The following is a 27858-nucleotide window of genomic DNA, read 5'->3' as shown; positions in this document are numbered from 1 at the left end:
TATATTCAATGAGCACCAGCCATGTGCCAGGCACTACGCTAGGTGCTGAGGACCTAAAGAGGAAATGACAAGAAGTCTGCCCACAAGGCACTCACTTCACTAGAAGCAGATCTTGAGATAAAGAGTATATCTTATTATATGATCTATCATCTTAAAAGGAAGGAAAAACAGCAGCAAACCTGTACAATTATTTTATATACTATTTATGAAAATGGGCATATTTAAAGGTGGCAAATATAAATTATTTAATCTATATTTTATTTAAAATGGTGTAGTATGCCATATAAAATTTTTAAGTAAGCTATTCATATCTCCATGCATGAGGGTGAAGGCAGCAAAAATTTCTCCCTCTCATTGCAAACCCCAAATCTTATAATTACATTCATGATTCTTTCATAGCCCAAAGACACAAAATAAAAGGCAGTTCTTTCTGAGGATAACTTCAGTCCATTTATTTTTGGCTCTAAAGAGATGCATGCATTAAACTTGAAGCAGTCTAAGTTAGTGATATATTTACATCATTGTACATGGCATAGGATGAAAAATTCCGCCCTATCTTGGGATAGAGGTGTAATAGATTTCTAGTCTAGGTTCTTACATTTAAAGGGTATTTGGATTATTCTCATGTAAGTATCCTATTGATATCAGGTTTATCACAACTTGACCCCACATGAACAGAAGGTACATTTCTTGTACCTTTTTCATCTAATTGTATTATGAATCGTGTTAGGATACCACCATTTTAAATATTCCTGGCTTTCACTATTTAAATATCTGTTCCTATATAATATCGTATGTCAAAATTTTAAGGTTCTCGCTCTAATCTCACTTTGCCTTGCAGGTTCAAACACAGCAAACATTGAAGTTCAAATTACAATAACCAAAGGAGAGTTGGGCCGAGACAATATGACATTAGTACAATTTACTCATAAAGACCAAAACAAATTCAGACCACAATAATCCTTATTGGATAGTACATTAAGTGGATTTAGAAATGACATCTTCTCGCCATGAGCTTCAGTGAATAAGACTCATCTCAATACCCTGTCTTCTTCACAGGTAAAGGTAGGACACCCAGTAAACTAGATTGAACAAACAAAAAGCTGTGGGAAAGAAGATCCGAGCATAGGAGTCCATTTTGGCAATGCGGATGTGGATCCTCCCGTGTCTCCAGGCCCCTGTCCGGCAGTCTTCAAAACAGCAGAAGAAACTGGCGCAGTCCTTGCCATCCAGACACTCATACCCATATTCCTCATCTCTCTCTTGAAGATGTGCAGCGTTGTTCATTTGAATGGTGGCTGATCGTGGGCGGATATCAATGGTGGGAGCCTGGGACAAGTGTGGGGAAGGGGAGGAGCTAGAGTTAGTTACACTTCGTAGATCCTAGGCTATTGGTTCACAATATCACCCATGTGAATGATGACATCTGAAAATGGGTACTTAGGAAATTGCTATGACATCGTGATCTACAATGGTGAAATTGAAATCAGAAAGAGCACATTTGCCAATTTCAAATTTTGAGCTTAAGCAGTGCAGCTGAAAATAAGACCACCAAGCTAATAGCTATAGCAAGAAGATTGAACACCAGAAAAAAACAACAACAAAATAATTTTAATTGAAAATTTCAAATCAAACAACTACATGGCATTTTATTCTAGTAGCTGGTAGATATGAAGTTAGAAATATGAAGGGATGTAATGGTGTTGCATGTGAGTAAGACAAGAAATAAAAATGCATCAATTTCAAATTTTTATCATGCTTACTTTTTGGCAAATTGTAAACTCTGTCACACTGAGCAATATAATGTTAATAGAAAAATAGTTTTCATATAAAAGGAAAAACAAAATGAAGGACTAAGTACAAAAATTCATAGAAAATTGGCAGCTAATACCACAAAATCTGATTTTTTTTTGTTTTAAGGGCATATAGTGTTTTATGTAACATTAACCAACTTGAGTTTCAGAATGTCAGCAATGTTCAATTATGAATAAAATGTTACACAAAATATTACTACCTAAATGTCAAACTCTTTTTATAAGTGAAGAAGAAGCTAGTAGCAATTAAATGCATACTAGTCTCATCTTTGTTACCAAACCAATTGTGAAATTGCAATAAAACTAATAGATTTAGTAAATGTTGATTTAAATGACTATGTTTTAGGCTAATATAAATATACATACTTGTATCTGTGAAAAAATGAATCTGAGTTTGACTGAAAATTGAAATGTAAGTGGCTAGGCTTAGTGACCACCTCTGAAGTAAAGGATAAGTGTTTTAACTTAGACATTTTCAAAAAGAACTTTATTCTTATAGGACTGAAAAGTAGAGTTCAGATGATCAAATCTACTTACTAAAAAAGATAATCCCATCTTAAGTTAGTATTAACAGTTACTTTTTTAATCCTAAAGGGCAGGTGTACTGGTGCAGCTAGTGAAACTAGGTCCCATGTTCATATGAGAATCATCATCAGTCCTGGCTTTGATGTTTAAAAAGGGTATCTTAACTAAGGATGCTCTACAGGGCTGTATAGTATTGGAACTTCATGCAAGCCCAAAACTTCTGTGAATTAGCACAATATGGATGAACCAGATGTAGATATCTATAAAACCTCTATTACCTTGCATGTGGTATATCTAGTAAAATATTTAAATGTTTAATCATAAATAAAAACAAAACACCATGTAAGCATTATTAGTTAAATTCAGCAGTTGCATGCAGTGAATTTCCATTCCAAAACATTATACCTTGAAGGAAAACATCCGAAGAAGCTTTGGGTTTGTAGACAGAAAAGAGAATCGCATTTAAAAAATAAATAAAAAATTAAAAGAAGAAATAAGTTAAAAGGAAAAAAAATAAAAGAGAGACAAAATAAGATAAATTAAAATACATTTTGAAACCATAGTAAATGGATTGAAATTATAAACACAAAAGGACAGTACTGATCTTAGGATAAAGTATATACTTAAAGCCATAACAAAATTTTGTGATTTTTCGTTAAAACTAGCCAGAATTATCTGACTATAAATGACAGTGATGTTCGATTGTAAGAGTATTAGTACTTGTTTATAGAAATATTATAATTACTTTTCTAATTATCATCAAAGAGGCCTCAATAGGTGAGTATTGAGATAATTAGCCAATAAAAATTTAGTTTTCTACAAAAGACTGACATTCTTGCGAAATACAAAAGGAAATGCATTGCCACTGACCGCAAGCCAACTCCTACCCACTCTACACAGCCTCATTTTCTTCCTGACAGTCTTCGGGGTTGAAACCACCGACCTCGAGTCCGAACCTCAATGCTCCCCTGACAGAGCCAATGGTGAATTTGGATCAATTACTTAATAGGCTTCAAGGACTGGCTTCAATGAAATTTCTTTGTGGCTTAAGAAAAATTATTTTTTTTAAAGATTGCTTTAACGTCTTTTTGCCCGGCTTCCTCTTTATCTTCTGCCATCTATGGAACCTAAGTGTTTCCATTCCTGCAACCAGATCCATTCCTCAATGGCATACTTGTTGGAAGGAGTCAAATAAGTTTTTTTCCAAATAATTTTTCGAAGCTTTCTGGGAGCAAGTAATAATGCCTACTGTGGATGGAGTCATGTTCTCTGGGGACAATGGAATCAAAAGAGGAGGAGGGACAGCACATGAGAAGTAACAGGACAAAGAAAACCAAGAGAGAGAAAACGGAACGAAAGAGGAAAAGCAGACAAGGAGAGGAAGGGCTGCACAGTCATAGTAAATATTGTAAATAAAAGACAAGCATTTAAAAATAATCATTGATATTGGTGCTTCTTTCTTTACCTGTTACAAAGGATTGCGTTTAAAATCGGTCACTTGTATAACTTCACTGAGGTTTCTGTCATTGAATCGAAATATAACTTAGAATCAGGAAAACTCCCTGATCATAAATAAGTCCCCAGGGCCGTAATTTAAAAAGGTAGCTACTCGTGAAGTCTTCAGGACACTTAGAGCAGAAGACCAGGAAAGACCATCAAGTCAAGAACATAGGGACATTCTCTCCATCTTATCTTGGAAGCACATTAACCACTAAGGTCATGGGACTTCCTGTGACCCAGATATTTGGTTCTACTAGATAACGCCAGCAGTGAAATACTATTACTTTACACACGTGTACGCTCTGCTAAAGTTCAGTGGCAAACACACACGTAGGCTCTGCTAAAGTTCAGTGGCAAACAAGTCATCTTACCTGTTCCCAAATCGTGCAGAAACTAAAATCAATTCAGGATGAGAAATACATGTTGCGATATCAACTATTACGATGAGAGTTTCCATGTGCCCAAACTCCCTACTATGTTTTATCTCCATTAGCACATTGATTTTTCACAGGAGCCCCATAACTTATGCATTTTCATAATATCAATTTCATATTTGGGAAAACTAGGACACAGGGAGGTTAAGTAACTTTCCCTAACAATAGGTGAGCCATGTCCCTTCACAACACATCGGATATATTTTCAGTATGAAACATCCATTTTTCACATCAGTGTGTGCACACGCTCACATATACAAAAGCACAGTGCATCGTTTACATAAAGGTGGCCATGCTTGCAAGTTCAAGAACCTTTGTCTTGAACACCTTGGATGAAAAGTTCAATGTAAAGCATTCATGATTCTAAAACACCCTATTCAAGGTATCAGGACAATGGAAATTGGGAAAGGCTACTCTAATAGTATCTGAGATGCACTTCTCAGGCATGGTTACCTTCCTCTCTCCATAATGTATGCTCACACTCACACTCACACTTTCCGTTTCATCTGGATGCCAGAGTGCTGAAGCTTACCCTGCACAAAAGTTAGCAAAGAGCAAATCCAAACTAAACCATGTGTTCTTTCTATATGGTTATCAAAGCATCAAAGGGAAAAAATACATACAGGGTTTTTCTTCTTTTTGTCTTTTTCCTTGCTTGGTTTCCGGTTGCTAACAAAATAATGTAGGGTGCCATACTCCACCAAAGCAGAGAAGACAAAGATGAAGCAAACAGACACGAAAAGATCCATCGCTGTGACATAGGAGACCTTGGGGAGCGATTTCCTGGCAATGGTGCTGAGGGTGGTCATGGTCAAGACAGTGGTGATACCTGGATCGAGGGAGAATAGAGCAGACGGTAGGAGAGCAACACCAGGTTCAGTAACGTGCCCTCAATGCAGTAGAATTGGGTTTGTAGTTTTTGACAGGCAACCTCGATACTTGAACAGAGCCAAATAAGTAGAGAAATAAGTACATAGGCAGGAAGATAGATGCTGTACAGGAGAACGAACACCAAGGAACTAATGAAATGAAATTGAAAAGTGGCAAGGATTTCCGCTAGAGTTTGCAGAGAATGGAAGGCCTTGTGGTGTTTGTTTTTGAGCAAGTGCCCTACATTTAGATGTTTAGTCTCCTAAGCTTTCAGGAAATAAATTAATGTTGATTGGAAACAGCTACTTGCAGTCTTTCTGCTAGGAGACCCAAGCTGGAAGCATACTGGAAGTTACTCCTTTCTACTATGTACCAGCCACCGCGACAGCACCAGCTACATACTGAAAACGAAAATACACATGCTACGTGTATACTGAAAACGAAAATACACATTACCTGTATACTGAAAACAAAAATACACGTTACCTGTATACTGAAAACGAAAATACACGTTACCTGTATACTGAAAACAAAAATACACGTTACCTGTATACTGAAAACGAAAAAACACACGCTACCTGTATACTGAAAACGAAAATACACACGCTCCCTGTATACTGAAAACGAAAATACACGTTACCTGTATACTGAAAACGAAAATACACACGCTCCCTGTATACTGAAAACGAAAATACACGTTACCTGTATACTGAAAACGAAAATATACGCTACCTGTATACTGAAAACGAAAATACACACGCTACCTGTATACTGAAAACGAAAATACACATGTTACCTGTATACTGAAAACGAAAATACACGTTATCTGTATACTGAAAACGAAAATACACGTTACCCGTATACTGAAAACGAAAATACACACGCTACCTGTATACTGAAAACGAAAATACACACGCTACCTGTATACTGAAAACGAAAATACACACGCTACCTGTATACTGAAAACGAAAATACACACGCTACCTGTATACTGAAAACGAAAATACACACGCTACCTGTATACTGAAAACGAAAATACACACGCTACCTGTATACTGAAAACGAAAATACACACGTTACCTGTATACTGAAAACGATACACACGCTACCTGTATACTGAAAATGAAAATACACGTTACCTGTATACTGAAAACGAAAATACACACGCTACCTGTATACTGAAAACGAAAATACACGTTATCTGCTCCCATCTGCATTATATTTTAATGAGAGAGATACACTATGAGTTAAGTATATGTATTTTCAAAACATATAATTACAAAAGTTTCTGTGTGCCATGTAGAAGAGTGGTAATGATAAGCAATGAGAATGATGGAGGAAGGCTTCTTTTGAGAAAAGGAAAGCTGGTCTTTCCATTGGATTGCTAGACTACTTGTAAATGGGGGGGGGGGGAGCCAGACTTGTTGAGGTGATATTAGTTAAATAGGAGTTACAAGGAGGGTTGAGAACACTCATGGAAAAATTCTGAATCCTCCTTATATATTATGCAGCACATAAAAGAGTTTGTATTTTACTCAAAGTGCAAGTGGAAATTATTTAGAAGTGCTAAACAGAGAAGGAAGGACCTCTGGCTGCATCACGGACTACGCAGCGAGTTGCTAACCCCAAGGCCAGGGGCAGGACTACCCTAAGTGAAAGAGTCGCTGTGAGTCAGAATCCACTTGATGACTGTGGGTTTGGGTTTTTAGGAAATGGAGGAGGTGGGTGACATGGTCTGATTAATAAAAAAATTTAGACCTTTGTATAATGGCAGTATCTTGGAAGTAATGTAATAACTAACATTTCTCCAAAATGTTCTACCCCAGGTATTCTGCTAAGTACATTAACTAAAAACAAACTTATTGTTGTTGAGTGGATTCCAACTCTTAAGGAAGTCTGCTAATAGGTGTCTCTCCCACAGGAGTGGGTGGTGGGTCAGACCTGGAGATCTTGGGATGAACCAGGATTGAGTCACTGGTGTGTGCGGAGGGATCCTGTCACAGACATAAAGTATATTGTATCTCAGGATTTTCACATCCGGCATGTTCATCTTGGTTTTCTGTGGCAGACCATTAAGTCTGACGGAGTAGCTCTGTCCTCAACAGTCACTGAAGAAGAAATATTTGAATATAAAACTAAATGTCTGATGACAAAATGTCTCATTTTACTTATTGTCAAGTAAACTGGTCCTCCCACAATGATTTTTTAATGACATGATTCAACCTATATGCTTCAACCAGGGAACAATCGATGGCTTTCTTTCCATAGAAGCAATGTTGTTTTCATTTAGTGTTAGAAAAAGTTCTGGCAAGTTCTGCCCGCATTTAAACAATTTCTCAGTATCAATATGTCATTAGTAATTAGTATAATTATTATATCAATGCAATATGATATTAATATTAATGATCTTATGTTCTGTTTTCCTCTGTTGGACCATATCTTTTTAGGCCAAACATTTCTTACCCTTCCATCATTTGCACGCATGACTGGTAGCATTACTTCCTTTGCCATTTCTAGCTTTCTGGTTTTTGGTTCTGATGCAGGCTGAGCGGGAGAGGGTCCATCATTTAATACTGCTTGCCAAAATGTTTCCAAGGGGTAATCTGCTCCCCCCAAAGTTAATTGGCCTAAAATAGAAGCTCAGGAGGAACTCAGAGGACTAAGAATCAGGAACCGGTTCTTGAGGAAAATGGGGGTGGGTGGGGGGCGGCTACAAAACAGAGTGGCTGTCCTTATTTCTCTTGAAGTCCTAGAGTATGCAGTGTTATTGTTAAGAGCTGAAATCAACACCAGGATACCGAACAAAATCAAGATGTCAGTACCTGGAAGAGTATGTAAATATATATTTCAAATTAGTATGGGTTTTCTGAATGTCTTAAATCATGAACACTCAAAGTCATTTTGGAATGGTTGCAGGGACCCATGTAGCTTTCCTAGGTAATTGAATCTTAAGAACAAGTTTCTTGAGAGTATTTTGTGTATGTTAGATTGCATACACAAAAAGAGTTTAAGTGTAAGTGAAATAACTTTAAATAAAACAACAGATGTAAATGGAAGACAAATGTTATTTAAGCCACAGCCTTTTTCCTCCACTATTTTTTATTGAATGTATAGTCATCCCGCACCCTTTTCCAATCTCCAGATTCTGGGAGTCTTGTGTGGATTCCTGCCTACATATGTTGAGGGGTGGGTTTCCCAATTAGCAAGGTAAGCATGGACTAAAATGCTTACCTCCTAATCTGCAGTGAGCAGTTTACTACAGAGTAGTAAGTAAGCACAAATAGGTCCATGCTTACCTTGCTTACTGAGCATTATAGTCCCATCGTTGATTGTTCATTTGAAAGGAGGGTTTGATTCTATAATAAAGTGCTATAAGAAAGAAGGATGACAGCCATATCTAGAGGCGGAAACTTTAAGTTGTTGTAAAATGTGAAATAATTGACTATCAATTAGTAAATGAACACTAATAAATCCCGTTTGGCCTGCTCGTAAGGCAGTTTGACACTGGGATACAATGTGAGTCTGGGAGTCTGACATAGATTGTCCTGGCGGGACCTTGAGAAGGTCCAAGTTTTTCAACTGCAAACAGAAAAAGAGAACCAAATAACAAATAAAATAACTGATAGGACTCTTGTGGATATTTAAGTTCCATGGCATGCATTGCATTGGAGTGTCAACAAATGCAAGGTATTATTAACACTTATTCAAAGTAAAACTGGTTGTTGAAAACAAACAAACAAAAGCACACGAAATAACCACTTATTTTAGGATTCCTACGCATTATTTAATGTAAGCTTTTATAGTTGTACCTAATTAACAGCTGACATTTTTATGGAGAAAGTAAACCCTAAATTGGTATCTTGAGGTTCATAACCTATTTAGGCTTTAATCCACATTTGGCATATGAGCAATGAAAATGTTGCTATCTGTTATATACACATAAACATATACACACACACACACCATGGATAAATTAATGTAAAAACTCTGGCACATCAAAGTTCAGAGGAAACAAATTCTGATATATGGGTTAAACATCGATCTTACAAACTAGGAAGGTGTTATTTGGGCTACATGGAATATCATTGCAAACATGGAAAAGTCGACTGCAGGAGGATGGCTTCATGTTAATCTCAGGTGTCTGACCTAAGCCCCAATGATGAACGGTAAGCATTGGACTGTTAACCACAGGGCTAATTTAAACCCACCCCGTTCCTTGGGAGGGAAATGAGGTTGTCGCCATAATGATTTATGCTATAGGATAGGATGCCCAGTAGGACAGCTCCATAGTATTTCCCAGGCTGAAATGTCTGTGGGAGCAGATTCCCAGGTCTTTTCTCACTCATAGAATGCTGGCGATGGGTTCAGACAGTTGACTTAGTAAGAGGTTAGCAGCCGAGCTTTCAGCAGTTACTCCACCAGACTTCTTGAGCAGTAACTAGGATTTTTTTCTTTTTTGCGTAGAGACCTCATCCTTAGTTCTCAACTCACATTCATTCTTTCTTACACCATGTTCCTTTTACAGTGAGCAAATGAGCCAATGAGTGAGATGACCTACCACAGCATCCATGGTGGGAGTTTGAAAAACATCAATTGTGGCTCAAGAAGCAAAATAGAAGTGAACTATTTTCCTTAAATTATTTTGTGATGTAATTTGAATGCCTCACATAAATTCACTTACACAATCCATTTATAAAAGCATATATTAATTGCACAATCATTGAAGGAACAGTTATTGAACCAAACCCTGCTAAAGATGAAGAAAGTGTTTATATTTTGATGTTTGAGACAGACAGCGAAGCATCTGATGTAATACATTTTAATAATAGTGACAAGAAATAGTCCTAAAGTAATATTCTCAGTATATTTTGGGTTTGTTTCAGCATGTAGCATTACACAAGATATAAATGTTAAATAGAACTTTAACACAGTGTACTGCATATAACAGAAGTCAAAATAACTTCATTTTAAAACAGATGGAAAACTAAATTGGGTTTGGAATAGGACAGATATGCAAATGATGTCCTTTTTCTTTTATTTCCCTTTTTTCCTCAATAATCACTTCTACCCTCAGATTTAATAACTTGCTACAGAAAATAAATATAACAGCTAACATTTCTAAGCCTTAGTATGGCAAAGAATACCTTATTTGGCCTTAGTAAAATCTCACAGGGTTAGCATAGGAAATTATACATATTTCACGCATAAGCAAACTGATATCAAAGGGAATTTTTATCATTATCTGTATATGTGGGGTAAAAATCTACATTTCATGGTTATTTAACCAATGCTGCTATAGCAGAAATTATACAAGGGGCTGGCTAAAACAAAGATATATTTTATATTCTCACTGTTTGGGAGGCTACATATATGAATTCAAGGTGCTAGATCTAGAATAAGACTTCTTTGGCCACTCTGAAGGAAGACCTCATTAATTTCAGCTCTGCTCCTTGGTGGTATAGATAGATGATAGCTAGCTAAATGATAGATAGCTAGATGAGAAATAGATATAGAGACTTTTAAAAGTTCATGGAATATTCCATTATCTTTTAATTTCATTTTTCCATGAATTTTTGAAGCCATCTTGTATATAAGGTTAAATATATATATATATAAATTAAATTTATTAATTAGAAACTAACAGAAAACAAAAAAAGCTGACATTTCTAAGAAATTGTTGGCAGGATTTAAAGCAAACCCACTTATTGACGAAAAGTAAGCACTTGTATTGGGTACTTGATATATTTTGGAATCAACATCAGAAAGGCATGTATCTCACCTAGAGATGTTCTTGCTGGAACAGCATCTTTATTAATCCAGAAAGACACCCATGATAGGACCACGATGAGTGTGCAAGGGATGTAGGTCTGGATGGTGAAGTACCCCATTCTTCTGCTCAGCTCAAAGTAGACAGCCATGATCACGTAATCTCCTAAGACAAAGTAAAGATAACGCCATGACATTTGACCACAAACTGCTGTGCATACTTTTAAATGGAGAGTTTTATATAGGAGGTTCGTGATTTAACCCCTACCCCCCCCCCAGTTATTTCACTGGAGAATTCTGGGGCAGGCTGATGGTGCACACATTTACAACTTGTAATCTATGGGGCAATTCTATTCTGAACTAATGGGTCACTATCATGGGGTGAAAGTTCTTGCTGAGAAAAAGTGTTACTATGGACCAATGACTGTGTCCTCACTGTTGACTGATCCTATTAACTTCCCTAATAAACTCTCTTACACATGACTATTGTCTGTAAGTTTTGCATGGCCATGGCAATGAATTATAGAACCCAGTATAGATGCAGAGTGGTATGCAAACTGGACATCCCCTTACAGAAGGGTCATGGGGAGGAAAGGAGCCAGAGTGCAGTATAGCAACGATGAAACATACAACTTTCCTCTAGTTCTTAAATGCTTCCTCCCCGCCCCTATTTTGATCCCAATTCTACCCTACAAATGCAGCTAGACCAGAGGATGTACACTGGTGCAGAAAGGAACAGAAAATAAAGGAAATCCAGGACATATGAACCCTCAGGACCAGTGGTGAGAGTGGCGATACCAGGTGGGTAGAGGGAAGGTGGGTTAGAAAGAGGGAACTAATTACAAGGATCTACATATAACCTCCTCCCTGGGGGATAGTCAGCAAGAGTGGGTGAAGGGAGATGTTGAACAGTGTAAGACATGACAAAATAATAATAATCTATAAATTATGAACAGTTCATGTGGGAGGGGGTGGGGATGGAGGAGAAAAATGAGGAGCTGATACCAAGGGCTCAAGTAGAAAGCAAATGTTTTGAGAATGATACAGGCAATAAATGCACAAATGTGCTTGACAAAATGGATGGATGTATGGATTGTGATAGGAGTTGTATGAGCCCCCAATAAAATGATTTTTTTTTAAAGAAAATAATCAACTGAAAAAAAAAGCATGTTTGGTGTCAGAATAAATAAAAGGGATGAACTATGGAGCATGTCTGAGTGCTGCCGCAGGGCACTAGGTTAGACCCGATGCTTTCTATGAGTCAGAATTGATTTGAGGGCAATAGGATTTCAAACAGAGGGTATGGCATACATATGATTATGAGCTTGATTACCAAAATATAAGATATCAACACCATGAAGCCCCTTGGGATGAACAACCAGTAATCTTTTCTGAAGTTTTGTGGCGCACACTTCTGTTCTGACATACATGGATTCATCAGAAGTCAGAAAACATTCAAGGGCAATTGGTTTTTATCATTTCAGAAGGATTGTTATATCCACTTACATGGATAAACAAAGCAAACAAACAAACAATAGACATTCTTAATTGAATGCTTGTCTACATGAAAGTATTGAAACAACTGAAGAAAAAAATGTTTACCATAATAATCACCATTTCTTCTTTTGGGGGTTTTTGTTCTTGATATCTGTTCTTATTAAGGCATAGATTATAAATCACTTTGTTTGATGGGACAGCAGAGAAGAGCCCTTCTATACAGTTCTTATCTCACTTGCAATAGATCTTTCGATTTGCAAAAATTTCTTGTTGTTCTTATTGTTCTACTTAAACAAACCCCGGGGCACTATCCTGGTACTTGACATTAATAGATGAGTATATTACTTAGTATATTACTTTGCATTCATAGCCTAACTCAATGCTGAACCATATTTCTTTCTTATTGAATTTTTATTGAATCAGACGCTTTTCCTTTATTGAAATGTCTTCAATTTGTTATTGTTCATTATCATATCTGTCTTTCCTACTGGATTTTAGCTGCTTGAATTAATGAACAGTGTCAATTTTATCCCATTGTTGAATCATTGCTACTTAGTGTATATATTGCTTATCCCAAATACATAAGCAAAAAATGAAAGAATGCATTTATAAATTTTAGATGAAAGACAAAAAGAAAACACACAGAGAAATCAACAAAGATTGTTGTGAAACATTTGGATCAAAATAGAAATCTCTGTAGATAATCCAGAGCATATACTAATAAAAATACTAATAATTAAAATAATCATTACATAGTTATATTTTATGCTTACTATATAATATAATGTTTAATTTACTATACTTTGTCATTTCTGATCTTTTGAAATGATTCAAAAGTTGCCTTTAATATCTCATGCCACTAATTTTGTATGATTTCCAGTGAAATTGCAGATTTAAAATTTTGAAGTTGGAAAACATAATATGGCAATATAACCCAGTTTTTCTAAAATTTTGTTTTCTGTATGCCCTTTGAGAATAACAGGTTCACAATGAGAAGTAAATAAATGAGCTCAACTTTCAAATGTGTCTTTTTCCTTTATGAAATTATATTTTGCTCTAAAACACATGGATAATTAAATCCAAATCATGTGTTTTAGTTAAATTATTTGGCTTCCTGCCTGTGTTTCTCTATGTACCAGGCTGATTTAGAGTTGATTTGAAAATAAAGTGTTCTAGAAGCCACCCTCAGTGTAGACTGATATAGCTGGGTGTGTTATCACATATATGCCAGTTCTTCTTTCCCTCACAAGCTGTACCTCATCTTCTTCCAGGCTGCCCAGAAGACCTTCACTGGATACTCTTTGAGGAGTAAAGATTCTCTCCTAAACCTGTAATGTTTCCTGAGTGGGCTTATGAATGCCTTCTAACCTCTATTTGATGGAATGACTAACTAACAATCTTTTGAGTAAGGCTCGGCTGAGGCAAGGTTAGAGACCATTGACAATGGAGTTGCACCTCCAAAGGAACGCCCACTCCTCCAAGGCCAATTGTTGTTAGCTGCCCTTGAGCTATGCGATGTTGGTGGCAACCATTATAGCATCTCTTCAGTGGACCCACAGGCTGGATTCAAACTGTCAAATCTCCAGGTTAGCCACCAAACACGTGCTGCTTTCACCACCAAGTCTCTTAAAATACAATTTTGTTTGAGCAATTATTCTTGAAAAGTTGAAAGTAGTAATGTTTTGGCTTTTTTTCTGATGATAACTGAGTTTTGGTTAACTCCATGATACAGTGTTGTTGTTAGGTGCCATTCATCAAGTTAGTTCTGAACCAATAGCAACCCTACATATGACAGAAAAGAACAATGCACTGTCCCGCACTATCCTTGCAATTGTTCCTTTGTAGAAGCCTATGGTTGCAGTAATTCTCGGCATTCGTTTAACAGAGTATGGCTACTTAAAGTCACGCTTCTCCAAAAATTAGTTTGGTCTTTGTTTTTATTCTAATTTAGATTAGGGCAGAGATATTTTGAATTAGAATATCCTTAATTGCAGTCTAATTTAAAATAGAGATAGAATGGTAGACTTTTAAATACTAAAAATGGTTGATTTTCAATTTGATATGACACCAATTAATATCCATCTTCTTTATTTTCTCATGTCTTTGATCGGAATATCAAAAGAAAATATAAGCTCAACTATGTTAGGTGAAAACAAAACCCCAAAAATCAAACCATGAAAGAAAGTTATATTTCTGCAAGTGATACTATTTTGTGATTCTTTCCCTCCAATTTTTCAAATTTCTGAGTTTTCTGCACATTTTAGATGTGTATAAGTCAAAATTTACAATGCATCCCATTTAAAATAAATCATAATAACCTTTAGCAACTTCTTTACTCCTCCTGTAAGTAAATGAAAATCTACACCTTGACCTTCATGATCTAATTTTTTTAAAGGTGAATTCTAATTAGGCATTACGTTAACAAGATGATTATCTCAATGCAATTCTCTGCTTTCCCTTAGGTCAGAGTCTAAACTTCTTTGGCCTGCTTATCTATCAATTTCTATTATAAGGAAATAGCTTTGGAACATCTTTCATCTTTGGCAGTAAATCCAAAGCTTTGCTACCACTGGATTATAGATTCAAACTTGGAAACAGGCCATTTAAAAGCAAAGCGGTTTCACAGTGTCAGCCTGATGCCAGTCTTATCTTTCAGGCCACATCGTTTTTTGTATACTTAAAAACTCTACGGCTGAGGAGCCTATAAAATCAAATCCTCTTAAAGTACCGCATCAGTGATCCCCGAAGCCCCAAAGGTTTAAATGCCAACCAAGTCAAAAGTGGTTATTTCAGTCACTTCAAATCCATTCTATTGATTCATCTTAACATTAGCTATTTAAGGTCATAGTTTATAAATTAGTTTGGCCTTGCTTTTGTCCTAATTTGGAATGTAAGACACAGGCAACAATGGAAGACAAAAGTAATATAATTTAAAATTACATCCAATAACAATGTCCACCCTTTTTTAAAGCTTCAATTTTTTCAGACTTAGCAACATTAGTAAAAAATCATGTTTTTAAATAGTGGTGCTAAATTGCCCTGCGAACACTTTTTCATTCTTATGTTGATTTAGGTTGTTCAGACTTTTAATTCAAAATTGAAATGCTTTTAAATTTTAAATCATTCACATTTTTTCTCTTCACTGAGTCCCTGAAATGATCAAAAGGATGATCTTCTAGCCTGGTTGTGGGGCCTACTGTGAGCACTAACTAGTCTGAACGGCGTCCATACACCACCTCTCAGTAGGTGAAGAACTCTTTCAGGACGATGAGAAAAACGAAGAGTCAGATATACTTTCACCTATTTCCTCTCTCATCATCCTAATTTTTACTTAGTTGTACGCTTTCAGGTAGATTCTGAACATGACCCCATGTGAGAGAGTAGAATTGAATGATAGGGGTTTCAGGACAGTAATCTTTATGGAGGTCAACAGAGCTTTCTGCCATGAGCCCCGGGGTGGGGCTGAACCATGCACCATTTGTTCAACAGCCAAGCACTTATCCATTGTGCCACCTAGGAGCCTAATCCTTCTCTTATTCAATTTAAATATAATAATAGAGTTTGTACTGTGTGGAGTAGGTTCCAGTTGAATGTACAATTATGTTATACTCTGCTTTAGATTCATTTTTCTATTATCTTCATTATATATAATGAAATAATTATTTTTAATCATCATTATGCCTAGAGCACTCTGAGGTAATGTGAAGATTTAGATGATCTATGAGATTTCACAGCTGATTTTAAATTCAGAGGGTTAAAAATGGGACCATGATGAAGGAATAGACTGTCCATTTTTGGGAAGTTAGTCACTGAAAGACTTATGATTAGCAGCAAAACATTGTGTGCTATTGAAAACCTCAAGAACAGCAACAGCACATTGTTATCGATAGTGCCAGAAGATGAATGCCTCTGTTGGAAGGTTAAATTTGACTCAGGAAGAGCTGCCTGCTCAAAGTAGAGATGACCACAATGATGAGTAACGTCTTTGTGAACTTCCTGTACTGATGCGGCATAACTCCAAGTGAAAAGAAATAATTGAAAACATCTATTAATAGTTGAACCTTGGAATGTATAAAGTATGAGTCTAGAAAAATTGAAAGTTTTCAAAAATGAATGGAATGCACAAAGATAGCTAGGTAGGCATTAGTGCTGAAACAGAGAGGTAGTATCCATTTTGAATCAGATAATCATAATCCAGAATGGTACATTCAAGAGGAATGGTATTGCATTCATTGTCAAAAAGTATATTTCAATGAAAGGAAAATACATATTCAAATAAAAAGAAATTCAGTCAATACAACTGTTATACACCAATAATCATACAAATTTACGCACCAACCACAAAAGTAAGTGATGAAGAAACAAACTGAAGAATTTTCCAACATTAATCAGACATGTAATCAAGATGCAGAGATAATTACCAGTGATTGGAATGCAAAAGTTGGAAACAAAGAGGACGGAACAGTAGTTGAAAAAGATGGTTTGAAGCGGCGATCTAGCTCAGAAGCAACAAAGCTCACAAGGAAGAACATACCAGCCTGTGTGATCACGCGATTCCAAAGGGATCAGTTATCAGGCCTCAAAGAACAAAAAACATATCATTGGCTGCACACTTCCATGGTACAATCGCCGAAGACAAACGGGTGCATAAGCAAATGTGGCGAATAAAGCTGATGGTGCCCGGCTATCGAAAGAGATAGTGTCTGAGGTCTTAAAGGCTTGAAGGTGAATAAGCAGCCATTTAGCTCAGAAGCAATAAAGCCCACATGGAAGAAGCCCACCAGCCGATGCGATCACGAGGTGCCAAAGGGACCAGGTATAAGCCATCATACAAAAAAAAAGAATATATATGTATATATTTGCGTGTATATATGTATATGTATGTGTGTGTGTGTGTATATATATATATATATATCATAGTGAATGAAGGGGGAAGTGCAGAGTGGAGACCCAGGGCCCAAGTGTCGGCCACTGGAGATACCCTCATAGAGGGGTTTAGGAGAGGAGATGTGTCAGTCAGGGTGCGAGGTAGTACCGATGAAGAACACAGCTTTCCCCCAGATCCTGGATGCCCTCTCCCCCAGCTACCATGATCCGAATTCTACCTTGCAGGACTGGATAGGGCAGAGGCTGTACACTGGTGTATATGGGAGCTGGAGGCACAGGGAATCCAGGGTGGACGATACCTTCAGGACCAGGGGTGTGAGGGGCGATGCTGGGAGAGTGGAGGGTGAGTGGGTTGGAAAGGGGGAACTGATTACAAGGATCCACATGTGACCTCCTCCCTAGGAGATAGACGGCAGAGAAGTGGGGGAAGAGAGACTCCGGATAGGGCAAGATATGACAAAATAACAATCTATAAATTATCAAGGGCTCATGAGGGAGGGGGAAGCGGGGAGGGAGGGGTTAAAAAAAAAGAGGACCTGATGCAAAGGGCTTAAGTGGGGAGCAAATGCTTTGAAATGATTAGGGCAAAGAATGTACGGATGTGCTTTATACAATTGATGTATGTATATGTATGGATTGTGATAAGGGTTGTATGACCCCCAAATAAAATGTAAAAAAAGAAAGAATAATAATAAAATAAATTTTTAAAAAAGAATTGTACAAGCCTCCAATAAAACGATTAAAAAAAAAAGAAAAAGATGGTTTGGTGATAGCAATGAAGCTGGAGATCACATGATAGAATTTTGCAAGACCCATTGCTTCTTTATCAAAATGAATCTCCTTCATGTTATTTTCTTGACAACGTAAAAGAAATTATACTGAGGCAATTAGTTTATTGTGCCAACCTGGCTGATAAACACATGTGAAAGGCAGAGGGATAAATGGCTCTGTGAGCCTCACCTTTCTAGTCCTTGGGTCTCTTGCTTTGTGATGGTCGGGCCAGGGTGCACCTGCGTTAGCACTTTCCTGCTGCAGCTGGCAAGGCTGACTTCCTACAAGACATCCCTGAGGAGAAGCCACATGGACCTACCCCGATGCAGCCCTGCGTGCTGGAGCAGCCGTGTGGAGACTCTTGCGAGTGCTGAGATGCTTACACATTCACTGACTCTGCTTTTCTCCTACAGTTGGCATTATTGCGTCTGTTTTGTGAGATAGAGGAGGTCTTTGTGCATTGGTGTCGGCCATATGGGCTAATGTTGGATTTGTGGGCTTGGGCAGCACTGGGGTGGGATGTTTTCTTGATGCACACATAACCTTTATATAAAACTCTCTCTTATATATGAGTTTCTGTGAATTTGTTTCTCTAAAGTACCCAGCCTATCAGATGTACATACATAGAATGCATAGAAATCTCACTGACTACATCGGGCAAGAGACAATGGAGAATTCAATATCAATAGCTAAAGTAATGCAAGGACCAACTGTGGAACGCACTATCAGTTGATTATGTAAATTCAGGTAGAAGCTGAAGTAACCTATAAGAAGTCTATGAGAGGTACAATATGACGTAGAGTAGATTCCATCTAAGTTTCTAGCATATCTGAAGAACAGACTTGACACATTGAACATTAACGGCACAACACTGGATAAGCTATGGTATGAAGCATCATGTAGGAAGAGACAAAGGTTATTTAGACAAATAGGAAAGAACGCAAAGATCAAAATGGATGTCAGAAGGCACTGAAACTTGCTCTTAATCATAGCATATCGAAGGCAAACGGAGGAAATGATGAAGTCAAAGAGAAAGGATGTTAGCTTGTGGAACCAGTACATGGATCTAAAGGCAGTTGTTCAAAAAGAACTAAGGTATACTGTGTGACTTAAAATATGGAAAGGTGTGCAACAGGATTGCAACCGCTCATCATTCAATCTGATTCCATCTGTGCGCTGAGCAAACAAGCAGGGAAATCAGGTTGTTGTAGAACTGGGCACTGGGATTGGAGAAAGGCTTATTAACAGTCTGTGATATGCAGATGACACAACCTTGCTTGATCCATTTTTTCGTGTAACAACAACAACAACAAAAGCACCAGAGAGGTTATTTATTCAAGGTCAAGAATGGATTTTACTTGCATGAGATATTTGCAATATTATTCTAATATTTGAGCATTTCGTCTGGTCACGTGTCCTTGGAATGGGTACAAATCTAGATCTTTCCCAGTCAGTTAGCCAATGGCTATGTTCTAATTTTTCTAGCATAGACAAGGAAGTGCTTCTGGTACTTCATCAACCTGTTGAAACGTATCCACGGGAATACTCTCGTATCCCGGAGCCATATTTTTCTCATTGCCTGCAGTGCAGCTGGGTCTTCTTTCAGACCATTGACTTTTGCTCACATGCTTCCTCCTGAAATGACTGTAGGTCGGCCGGTACATTTTGGTACAGTGACTCTGTGAGTTATTTCAATCTTACTTTGATGATTCCTGAATCATTCAGTGTGTTTCCCATATAATCTTTCAGTATTCCAAATTGAGGCTTAATATTTGCCTTTAGTTATTCCAGTTTAAGATACACTGAGCATTTTCTTCCCTTTAGTTTTCTAAGTTTAGATTTTTGCACATTTTGTACATAATATTTTACTTTATCTTCTCAAGCTGTCCTTTAAATTTCCTATTCACTTCTGACATCACAGTTTCTTCCATTTGCCTTAGCTACTCTGGGATTAACATTAAGTTTCAGAGTCTCTTCTGACATCCACTTTTATCTTTTCTTTCTTGTCCTTTAAAAACCTTTTACTTTCTTCAAGAATGATGTTCTTGATGTTCTCCCACAGTTCATCCGATCTTTGGGCATTAGCATTCAATGTAATGAATCAATTATTGAGATATACTCCATATTCAGTTGGGATAGACTCAGGTTATATTTTGGCTCTAGTGAACTTGTTTTAATTTTCTTCAGCTTCAATATGAACTTACATATGAGCAATTGATGGTCTTTTCCACAGTCAGCCCTTGGCCTGGTTTTAGCTGCTGATGTGGAATTTCTCCGGTGTCTTTTGCCATAGATATAGTCAATTAGATTTCTGTTTATTCCATTTGAATAAGTCTATGTGTACAGTTTCCTTTTGTGTTGCTCAAAGAAAAGGTATGTGTTAAGAAAAAGTCATTATTTTTGCAAAATTCTATCATAAGATCTCCAGTTTTATTTCCATCACCAAGACCATTCTTTTCCAGCTACTGTTCCTTCCTCTTTGCATTCCAGTCACCAATAAAAATCCATGCGTCTTATTTGCAAGTTTGAACAATTTCTGACAGAAGACACTGGTAGAATTCTTTAATTTGTCATCACTAGGTTTGATGGTCGCATAATCATAGTTTTATTGGTTGGATTCCCTAGAAGGCATATGGATATAATCCTATCACAGACAGAATTTGTATTTCAAGTTATGTCTTAAAATGCCCATTCTGACAATGAATTCAATGCCATTTCTCTAGACTATCGATCTCAGCATGGTAGTTACATAATATGTAATCAACTTGAGAAGGGATGGAGTCTAGCCTGTCAATCAGGTCATAGCTCGATAACCTCATTTGGAGGCACCGTGGAGATAAATAGCTGACTGGAGGTCAGATACAGACACACTCCTTTTGAGACATTCCTATTGCAAACCAGATGGAGCTACGCTGACGCAGCCACAGCCCTGAGCTGGAGGATCCACGTGTAGGCCCATGCCAGTGCTGAGAGCCTTCTACCACCACTGGATCCACAAGATTTTCCACCTGCTGACCTGTGATCTTTCTTCATACATTCTTTGTCATTGCATATGCTGTGTGAATCTGAAGAATTTATAGACTGGTAACATACATATGGGTTAATATCAGATTTATGGACTTGACGTGGACTGGGATGGGATGTTTTCTTAATGCACATTTGCTTTTGATGTAAATTCTCTCTTACACACATATTAGTCTTCCTGAATTTGTTTTTCTAGTCCACCCAGACTAACACACTTAGCATATGAAGTCATATGATTTTGTGATTAAAAATGGCCATTACCAGTTCACTTTAGCTCAGTAATGCATAGGATCTCAATCTTTATGTGTTCTATTTCATTTTTGATGACTTCCAATTTTCCTAGATTCAAACTTCATATATTCCAAGTTGGAATTATTAATAGATCTTCGAAGTGTTTCTTCGTACCTTGAGTTGTTCCCTATGAGCAAATGAAGATCCCAAATTCCCCATTCCCACAGGCTTTAATCCATCCACATCCCCTTAGGTGACTCCACTTTGAGAGAGAAGCTTCTCATCAGTCACATTTTGAGTGACATCTGAGCTGAAAGGCCCGTCTTCCTGTACTATCTCTGATAATGTTCTGCTTCCTTTCATCAGGCCTTTAGTGTTTGAGTTTCCATGTTATCCATAACGTTTTCAGCAGCTACTTCCTCTGCAGTGGGCAGTTGATTCCTTCTTTGTGATCTGTTCTAGTCTAGAAGCTCTGCTGAAATCTGCTCACTTTGAGTGATCTGTGGCACTTGAAACACCAGTGACATAGCTTCCAGCATCACAGCAACACACAAGTCACCACAATATGCCAAACTGACAGACAAGTGGTGGGATTATAATAGGCCCAAGATTTTAAACCTCATTTTATCAATTTTAAATGTAGGTAATTTCTATTTATTTTAATGTGTTGACCTTCCCATAAGGCAAAACCAAAGTCAAGCAATCTGATTTTTTTGCCTCAGCTACAGCCTATCACCTGGAAGCAAAAATTCTCAATATGCCAATTTAGGCAAATAACTTTGAAGTAACCACCCACTGACCAGTGTTGCTTCTGCCGCTGCTTCTGCTGCTGCTTCTTCTTTAACATATGTCCTTATAACATTAGTGTCTTTTGCATGTCCTTTGGAGCTGTTGTCTGATTTCCAGACAAGACACACTTTCCAACATTAATGAATTACAAATACATCTTAGTGAATTTGTACTTAAATTTAATCTGTGGAAAATTTCATTTCTAACACTACCTTTCCAATGCTGAAAACTCCTCTGCCTGAAACACCCGTCTACCTGTTCCAGAAAACCACAGAGAGTGTTCCTCTTGTAGAATACGTTCAGATGAAATGGAAGCGCAATATTTGCACAACCTCCAGAGAATGATGGGATTCTAGGTTCACAGAGTGAGCGTTTGCTATTATCTCAGTTCTCTGCGCTTATTATACACTCTTCTTTATTAGCACATTAGTTTCTCATTCTCACCGTGTGAAAAAGTCACCACAAATACTTAGCTCAATGTGCCCTTTGGTAATGTGATTCACTAGTCTGAGCCCGTCATCCGGGTCTAAAAATGCAACAAAGGACTTCACCTAGGGATCTAAATAAATACAATAACTCTTGCTCAGATATTCTAAAGTTCAAAATACAAATGAACACATTTTTCACCTTGATCCATCCACAAGAAGTACAATTTCCAAGCAAAATTAAGATGAACTCTCACAAATATATGACTAGATATTAAAACATTTTTATATACAGACTAGTTTATAGCAGTATGCAATTTGTACAAATTGAGTTCTAGGATTCAAATCCTACAAGGTATAGGGAGTTGGTTAAGTAATGTAATTTCTAAAATAGATATTCATATGTATTTCTAAGGCTACTGAGAACACGACATTTGCTAATGATAAAGAAAGTGTTTTGTAATCTTTCAGACACCTTGTCTAGAGGAGAGGAATTGCAGCCTCCTGAAGACAGTTGTTTCACAAAAAAGCTTCTATAATTTTTTATAGAGATGCTGCCTTGGAGTAATACTTAGTGTCCATTATTAAGCAGCTATCTATCTAATGGTTTCAACAAGTGGAGTTCACGGAGCTATCAGTGGATATCCAGCAAATTCTTAGAAAGTTTATAACAACTTAACCTCCTGTTAGATGTGCTTTGAGGTGGAAAGATTACATGATATGTGGAGGCAGAAACTGTAACTGATTTTTCACACTTGATGTCCTTGAGCTACAGTTTTGGGAATAAATAAGACATGTATTTCCTTTCTTACATAGAGATAATGAGACTACACTTCATGGTGGAAATTAATTGAGATGCTCTTTTGTGACCTATGGAAAGTCCAAGATTTTCCAGTAAAAAAAAATCGTCAATAGAAAATTGTGAAGGTACCATTTGAAATAGCACCTTTTGCAAAGGACAGCTGCTTATTCCACTTACTCCAAGAGAAAAGCGCGTTCCCGGAGCAGTTGTTCGGCGTCCATCAATGTAAATGGGGAAGAACAATCACACAGAATGTCTGTAATAAGGAAATGGTTTTCCAAGCTGATCAAAGTCTACATATGTGACATTAGGGGATCATTTAAATGAATCACTCTTATTTTCAGGTTTTTAATATGACATAGAAACTTCACAGAATAATTTCAAAGACCAAGTCTATAATTACCCCAATTTTGAGCATTTCTCACATGCTGAAGACTACCAAGTACTCTGTCAATCTAGTTTTGTTTGAATATTATTAGATATATTTTGCTAATTATTATGTAAATGTGACCAGATTTGTGGTAGGTAGCTAATAAAATACACTTCCACTGTTACTGAGTTGAATCCAATTCACAGCGACCCAAGGGCAGAATGGAATTGCTGCCATAGGTTTCCAAGATTACAAATCATGTGTCTACCATAGAGCAGCTGATGGGCTTAATTGAAGACCTTGTACTTAGCAAGCCATTGCTTACCTCACTATACACCAAGGCGCCCTATGTTGCTTATAGATACTTAAATAAGAATAGGCATCAAACCAAAATCTAGCTCTAAATTTAAGGTTGGCACACTAATCTCCACTAATTCTAATAAGACAACAGATGCAATAGATTGAAAAGTACAGGTAAGGAAGTTTTAATCTATGATATATGGTCTCAAATTACAATGAGTGGATGTTGCCTGGCAGATCCCTGTGGCGACGGAGGTGAACATATCCAACCTATTCTGGTTCCCATATTACCAGGAGGCAAAAGTCAAACATGTCTCCATTCTCCATCCTTTTACCTATTCTGATACTGAGAGTTCCTCCCTTTCCACTATACATTTTTGCTGAGTTGATAATCCTTTGCAATGGCCACAGAGCACTCCTAGGTAATACTAAAAATTAAGGGCAATTAAAGGGGGCTGTTAGGGAAGGCAATAGGTTACCAGTCTGTATCAGCAAATGTAAGGATACACTTACTAGTCGCCTCCAACAGCAGCCTCATCTCTCTCTCCAGGTCTTAGCCTCTCACCCACACGGTACTTATGTCTCTTTCTAGCCCTCAGTCTTTCAACTATATGATCCCTTGGCCTTGGCCTCAATGGTCACAGAAGCCAGCCTCCTTGTCAATCTGTTCCACAGTTCCATAGTCTTGAGCCAGATAAGGAGAAATTTTCCAATAGTCTTGGCCCTGCTCCCCCAAGTTACATGCTACATCTCTTAGACATCTGGTCTTGATGATCTCTGCCACTTCAGAGATCTTGAATGTTTCCTTCCATGATCCTGGGGGTTTCTCCCTCTACTTCTCTTTCGAAGATGGCTCATCCTTACAGTCAAGGGAGGGTTAAATAAACTCACCAACCCTCTGTTACACATACCAACCGTCTGTTACACACACCCTATTTGCACAACCCCACACAACAAATGATTAACTCCTGGGTAAGTCATGGGTAAAAATGCCACACAAGAAATTTCACCCCACCAAAATCCCCCCAAAATTACTTTTTATTCTTTAGAGATCTTTTTCATATAAATTTACTCCTTAAATATGCCTTTAATTTTTATTAACTATACTTTTAAGATAAACATTTTTCTCTTTTCACCACTTACTCTATCTCAGTAATTATTTAATATTTTGCCAAAATTTGAGAAGCACCAGAAATTAAAATGTTATAGAAGAAAGAAAATGAGGGAGAGGAAGGTACAGAAGGAAGAGACCATTATTTGGGAGCACTCTCAAAGCAATGCTTCTAAAAATGCACTGCAGGGAGCATTGATTTCACAGGATACTAAAAATAACGGGTCTCTCAATTATGAATATTTGATTTGGGTTCATAGTACGATACTCAAGTCTCCAGTAAATTCGCTGTCCCCATTAGCATCAACGTGACTCATCACTATGCAAAGACGTGTGTCTTCCACCTAGCATGTCCCAAACATATATGATCATGGCAACTTTTTTTAAGGAAATACTTTTTACTGTCCACAAAACATACATCCAATAATACTTGCCATGAGACACACTCTTCTTGGTGCGGTCCGGGAGGTGTAGGGGCAGGCACACATTTCCCTTCACCTCTTAACCTATTACACAGGAAAATCTACTTTTGTAGAAGAATTGGGAAGAAATGAATATATTCTCCCACCTGTCTACTTTACTTATTTCTCTATACCATATTTGTGAGATTAGGAGAATTGACAATTTAGTTATCTCTTAGAGTCAAGACAAAGGTTATTTTCAGAGTATCATCTACACACTTGTCTCATTCAGTCCCCACTCTGGAAAATCATTAAGTGCCTGGCAACTATTCTTCATATGTTTGTCTTATACACCCACCTCTTTCCTATGTTAGTTAATCCTGAGTTTAGATTTGGAAAAGAAATAGCAAAAATCTCATTTGTAGCTCTAAATCAACTTTACAAATTAATGCTATGAGCAATAAAAATGATATTTGAGTCTAATTTATAAATGTGTCTTGTAACGTGTTCCAAAACCAGGAAATGAAGAAAAATATTATTTATGATTATAACCCAGAAACCACATCTGGGAAATAAGCCTGTTGGAGAGCTTCATTTTGTACTCTTTCAATGAGCCTTGTTTAAACTTTGTGTTGGAAGCCAGACCTATTTGTCTAACCCAAGCGCTGACATTTTCTTAAAGAAAAGGCTTCACAAAGGTTGAGAAACTTAATGTTATCAGAATAACAAACTTTCTAAAACAACTGTAAAAGCAGCTGGAAAGAGAATGTTCAAATTTGAGGCAACTGCATGCAATGACAGCAAAAGGTCAAATAACAAAATGTTCCCAAGGTGTCAAATCACTTCTGGGGTATTCTGCACAAGTGTAGGCTTAACATCACGACCTCACTCGCTCGCTGCTCCATTCTGAAGCACTCAATTTTAAGGTGCGTTTCTGTGTGTGTGTGTGTGTGTGTGTGTGTGTGTGTGTGGTGTGTGTGTGTGTTTGTGTGTGTGTGTGTGTGTGTGTGTGTGATAGAGAGAGAGAGAGAAAGAGAGAGAGAGAGAGAGCTTCCCTCCTTGCTGGAATTTCGCACACTTCGATTTGATCATTTCATCATATTAAAGGATATTTTTTACAGTATCTATTGAAAGATCATTACCAATCTGCAAAAAACATATAGCATATTAAATAGTTCTTGAGCTTATTAATTATTGGCTTAAGCAATTATTTTGGGAATTTTGTTCACTTTATGGAGATAATTCTAAAAAGCTTAACTTGTTTGAATAAGAAAATGTTATGTTTTGGGTGGAAAATAACGATTTTAAAGTCAAGAGGCCTGGGTCCTCAATGCCCATTCATTAGTTGGTTAGGAATCTTATGTAAATTCCTTTTCCTCTTTGATTTCTTTTTCCTCTTCTGTATAAAACATATCTCAAAGAGACCCTGGATCTAGTGAAAACTCTTTGTAAAATATAAAGTGTGATTTTAGTGTTAAAACATTAGTATTAATGTAACTGTATAAATCTACATATTCAAAACATATCTAAACCTTACCAAGAAACTATATAAAATTTATAGTTTCTAACAAAGGACCAAGACATTTGACAAAAAACAAACATATAAATAAACAAAAATCCAGCTATTTTCTGGTTTGCAATTCATTACTTCTGCGACCTTGAAAAAATAACCCCTCTGGTGTTTATTTTGTGATATGAAAACAGGGAGAAAACAATCCTCTTTACCTCACAGTATCGTGATAAGTGATAAAGAAGGCCTCTTTTAAGAGTATTTAGGACAAGATGGAGACATTATAGAAAATAAATGTTGATTAATAATATTATCATATCTATATCTACATGTATCATTTTAATTATGCTTTTACATAGCTCACCTGGTCTTGTAAGCTTGAGACTCTGGTTGGCAGTTAAAGCTGTTTATTTGTACTTGTATTTATAATAAATAACTTCCTATTTTGTCCACTTGTCCGAAAATTCCATCAGAAATCCTGTAATTTCCTCCTCCACTTATAAACAAAGATGCTACAGCTGTCCATGTGACAGGACCCTTTGTTTGCACGCAGTGATTGCTACTGCTGTCTCTAGGTGCTATTCAATAGGGTCTGACTCCGCGTGGGGCGGGAAGCAGGAGAGGGGAGGAAAGGGGAGGAACAAAAGTCGGAGGGTTGGTTTATGAATAAATAAAGGAGAAGTGAATGAATAAATTACTGAAACTTAAAACAATAAATAAATAAAATGATTGCTTCATGGCGTGGGGGTCGGGGGTGGGGGGATTCCTCCAGATTCCTTACCAGGTAGATCTACATGTTGGTCTGAGGGGCTGAAAAAGGAGGAAAAGTAA

The 27858-nt window shown here is 37.2% G+C and overlaps 1 protein-coding gene across 6 annotated transcripts in view; it reads right to left on the bottom strand.

The window, feature by feature from the left end:
* Positions 1 to 1053: 1053 nt before the first annotated feature.
* GABRG2 (gamma-aminobutyric acid type A receptor subunit gamma2) overlaps positions 1054 to 27858 on the bottom strand; it is a 133559-nt gene continuing 106754 nt past the window's right edge. For 2 of the 6 annotated variants that reach the window (XM_075543189.1, XM_075543191.1), the window contains exons 7-10: positions 10923 to 11075; positions 4897 to 5102; positions 2745 to 2768; positions 1054 to 1329 (exon numbers count right to left, since the gene is read on the bottom strand). In XM_075543189.1, coding sequence (XP_075399304.1) covers positions 1054 to 1329; positions 2745 to 2768; positions 4897 to 5102; positions 10923 to 11075 — 659 coding nt within the window. Of the gene's footprint in view, positions 1330 to 2744; positions 2769 to 4896; positions 5103 to 10922; positions 11076 to 11914; positions 11921 to 27858 lie in introns of all 6 variants that reach the window. The other 4 variants (XM_075543188.1, XM_075543190.1, XM_075543192.1 and 1 more) reach the window with 4 other exon arrangements.

The sequence above is a fragment of the Tenrec ecaudatus genome, chromosome 2 (genome assembly GCF_050624435.1).
Source record: "Tenrec ecaudatus isolate mTenEca1 chromosome 2, mTenEca1.hap1, whole genome shotgun sequence".
NCBI lineage: Eukaryota > Metazoa > Chordata > Mammalia > Afrosoricida > Tenrecidae > Tenrec > Tenrec ecaudatus.
Note: the sequence above shows the minus strand (reverse complement) of the source record. Positions and strands in the feature narration are given on the sequence as shown.